This window comes from Aulonocara stuartgranti (assembly GCF_965226115.1).
Source record: "Aulonocara stuartgranti genome assembly, chromosome: 8".
NCBI lineage: Eukaryota > Metazoa > Chordata > Actinopteri > Cichliformes > Cichlidae > Aulonocara > Aulonocara stuartgranti.
The window spans coordinates 11,238,550-11,243,078 of NC_138959.1; the positions used below are offsets into that span (position 1 = coordinate 11,238,550).

At 36.9% G+C, this 4,529-nt stretch overlaps 1 protein-coding gene across 1 annotated transcript; it reads right to left on the bottom strand.

Moving 5' to 3' along the window:
• Nucleotides 1–1,757, bottom strand: LOC309713152 (disintegrin and metalloproteinase domain-containing protein 9-like; the record flags this gene model as incomplete). The annotated part of the gene is made up of 6 exons (XM_082544552.1): nt 1,672–1,757; nt 1,356–1,551; nt 1,114–1,225; nt 434–614; nt 195–281; nt 1–120 (listed from the first exon to the last, which is right to left on the bottom strand). The coding sequence occupies exons 1-6, from the start codon at nt 1,705–1,707 to the stop codon at nt 1–3; spliced, it is 732 nt and encodes a 243-aa protein (XP_082400678.1). The 5' UTR covers nt 1,708–1,757.
• Between the last annotated feature and the right edge of the window lie 2,772 nt (nt 1,758–4,529).

Genomic DNA, 4,529 nt, shown 5'->3' on the forward strand with positions numbered 1-4,529 from the left:
CTATTCAAGTCCACCTACCTGAGCAGGACCACTGTCTATGCTGCCACCGTGCCCTGACTTGTCACAATTAGGTGGGGCCCAGCCATCTTCACAGTGGCAGTGCCCTTGATCATTACATACCTGAAATAAACATTAAAAAGAGAAAGTCTGACATGTCCTAAGTGTCTGTATGAAAAAAGAAAATGCAGTTTTACCCCTTGGCTATTGCAGGTGGTATTTGCATCACAGTCCAGGTTGGGCAGGAGAGCTGAGGCATTCACACACTGAAAGTCCAGACAGGCCTGAAAAAAAATTACTTACTGCTGCAGTTAAAATGAGTCATTAGAAGATTTTCCTTCTTATAGAAACACTATTGTCATAGTAAAAGTGAAATCACATTTGCATTACTTGTTACATTTCTTTCTGTTGTCATTAGCAACGAGAGTCTGCTCACCTTTCCTTTACCACAAGGGCTGCCAGGGTTAACATAGGCTGGATCTACCACATCGGTACCAAGGTTGAAGTCTGCATTAACACAAGTCTTCCCAGCAACTATTTTGATACTGACTGTGACACCAGGAGGAGGGTTATACACATCCACATTGGCGCACTGCACCTTTCCACACATGGCATTTCTGCATCAGGAAGTCAAAGAAACAATCAACAAACCTTTAAATGGTATGCCAAAGATGCCATTATTTTCTTTATTCTAATCAAAGGCTCTTTGTAATTGCACTTTTATTAAAAGTTTTCGCATTATCTCACTTGGACGGAAAGTATAGCTTATTTGAAAATTTTAATCTTGCCACAAAAAGTTTCAGCAAGCGCTGATGTGGGTTCACAATAAATGATTCAGGTAGCTAAAAGTAATCATGTAATATTTACGAACAGTGAACTTCATTAGTTGGCACTGTACACCTAGACAAGGTGCCAGTTTATCACATTGAGACAGACATTAGCTCATGCTCACATGCACATCTAGACCCAATTTAGAATCAACAGTTAACCTAATTGAGCTGTGGGAAATAAGCAGGATACCCAAGGGAGAACCAATGGAGGTACAGAGAGAGCAAACTACTTAAATTCACAACATGTTAAATTAATGATGTCTAATCATTAAAAGACAGTACTTACGCTAAAGTACATTTGATGTAGTTTCCATTGCTGTTGATTCCACAGCTACCAAACCGATCTCCCTGCATATTTGCATCTTGGAAACAAATATCTGCTGCTTTTATTGCATTATCTGCCAAAAAGAGAAATAATATCCAGATAAAAACAAGACAAATCTGAGAATTCTTATCTTGCCTAGTGATCGTAACCACATTACTGAAAACTAAAAGCATAAAAAAGTAATAAATTATTACTGGATCTACCTGGTGCGAACTGATGTCTGCACTGATAATCGTATGTCTGGCAGCGTCCTTCATAGCAGTACGCAGTATTGTTTTCACAGGGTAGGCCATCCATGAGATAGAAGTCATTTGGACAAAATTCATTTGTGCCATCACAATATTCAGGAAGATCACAGGTGTTAGCAGACTTTCTGCATGGTGTTCCCAAAGCCATGATCTTAAAAAAAAGAAAAAACAAAAAAAACCCAAAACTCAAATCAAACCTACTTTTATGTTTTTGGAATGCACAAGAAATGAAAAATTGCAACACAGAAGCAAAGTCCAACACATTTCAGACCTGACAGTTGTCACAACATGCTCCATGAGCACACATGGACCCACGAGTAAAGTTACATGTGGCAGCATCACAGCACTCATTCTTGCATTCCTGTATATAATAGATGGAAATAATTATTCTTACTTACACAGACAAAAAGATATGTCATGACGCAGATGTTTATGTGCACCCTAGTTAATAAAATGCGTAACATTTTAGATTTTGCACTGCACCAAGAATACAAATGATAACATTAGGTATTTTTTCCAGTGTGTGGTCTGCCACAGTCACACTGCTCCCCATTCTCCAGTAGGCCATTGCCACATTCAGTCACATATGATGCAGTGGGCTGATTTGTCAGACACACGCCTCCTCCTCTTGAAATCAGTGTTTCAAAGTCTGATGCACTGCACTGGCTAAAACTGGTGGCACCACTACAAAGTAATGGGATAATCCATTAATAGAAATATGCAATTGGATATGCCTCATATCCAATTACATAATTGCATAATAATAATTCATATGATTCCACTTGAAGGAATAATAAATGCTGAAAAATTAAGCATGTAGAAAACACAATAAATCACACTTTTTTATTTGTGGAAAATGTCTTACCTAGCACTTCCTGACATGATGCAACTTGTTCCATTACAGAGACAGTTCACAGTGTCGTGATTCATGCCCAGGTTATGGCCCATCTCATGGGCCACCACAGTGGAGACAAAAGCCAAATTGTTGTCGCTGAACTGTAAAAAAAACCCCACCAGTATATTTAAATTGTGACATTTTAATAACATTTATGCCAAAATGTATATATGTCTGTGTATATATGTCTCTGTAAGCAATATGTATATATATATATATATATATATATATATATATATATATATATATATATATATATATATATATATATATATATATATGTATATATGTGTATATGTATATATATATATATATATATATATATATACATACATACATATATATAAATTGATACATTCTTACATATCCAGTGGTATGTAGCCTATGTATTATCTCAGCAGGGCTGCTGTACATTGAATGGCCAGCACATATCAGGAAGCAAAGCAGAACATAAAACATGCAACGTGAGGGACTGTCAAAATAAAACAGGAACCAAACCACAGACATTCCAATTTACAGTAACATAGGGAAAATGTGAACAAACAATGAGAGCACACACACTTTGAAGACAGGACACAGAGGCTGGACAGAAAGAGGGGGAAAAAGCCGAGACTAGAACGGAAGACATGGGGCACAACTGTAGGGACAGACAGGGATACAATATAAGCAAAACAGAACAGAACTAGATAAGAAACAAAACTATAGATTGTTAATAAATAAATAAAAACAGGAAATGGGAAAACAACAAAAAACGCAAAAAAACTGGGACCAAAACGCAGGGATCCTAACACTGAAGGAGGAACTAGAAAGCTACTTCCAGTTATCAGGAGAAGGAGTACAAAACTAGCCTGACTCCAGATGAAGTAGAGTTGTTTATACCTGGGACCAGAGCATGTGCTAACTGCTACAAGTGAATTCTTATATCCTTCCACTTCTCCGTGGTAATAGCAATGCACCTGGGAAATGCAAAGAAAAAAACAGGTTTTAGAACTAGTCTTCAGATCCAGCCTTACAAATGAGTTTGAGCTTAAACTTACTTGATTTGCTGGATATGATGTGTCGTAGTTACCGGTGGCATCACGCAAATACTGAACAAAATTTGAGTGTAAGAAGTCTCTGAATGGAAGAGAAAAAAAAAAATTATTCTAAAGCACAAAAAAGGAACTTACATTAATATCTGTGTGGCCTAATGCTGCACATACCTGTTCTTTTTCAGATGAAGGACATGCTTTTTATTGTCTATAGTGACTGCATATGACAAGGTCTCATCTCCATATTTATAAATGTATACAAAAAATGTTAAATGTTCCATATTAGACCATCTGCTGAAAAGATGATTAGGTCAGGTATCAGGTACCCACCTCTTTTGAATGTCGTGGACTGTTAATGCTCCTAGACCATCTGTGAATCATCTGAGGATTTACAATGGAATACTTGGAAACCCCATGGAAAACATCTGGAAGGTAAATTCAGTAAGATACTATAAATACTGAGAAGTACTCACTTATAATCTTATTATCACTTATCAGTAAAAGGTCTTTTAAATGCCAACACTCAAAACACAATCAGATTTCTGCGATCCAATCCTTTTAAATGAGAAAGAATTAAGTATACACTATAGAGCAAACAAAGCTCTTAGTCAGAGTAATAATGAAAATACAAATGAACAACAATATGTAGCAATTGTCGTTATGAGTGTACAAAAGAAAAAGTTCAGCAGACAAACAACACAACATTTAGCCCATCTCAAATGTGATGTATCCAGGTCTCGTGCCTGTTGAGTCTACTGAGTGTCTTTTATGCTTAATTCGAGGCAAACCAAAGTAGGTCTACCTGTTTTTTGCTTGCTTGTAATAAGGAACCTCCTTTGACGGGAAAAACAGGTATGATAAATTTAGGCGGAAAATAACAGCAATTTAAAATATTTGTCATACAACAGGTATGCATTGGTGCACCTATTTAATTTTAATTATATGTGTGGACTTTTAAGACAGGTGTGTGTAGAGCTGTTGAATGGAATGAGCTCCCAAATACACCTCAAATATGTGAAACACTTACGTAACATGATAAAAATAACGATTTTCTCTGTTTCTATAAAACAATGCTGTAAACCACGACGGTAGTATCGTGTGATGGGTGTGATGCAACAAGAGCAGGTTAGACTTCCGGCCTTCGAAGGGCGCTTTCAAGTGATGTACGTTTGAGTTATCGCGTTTTTCTCGTAGACATCTTAC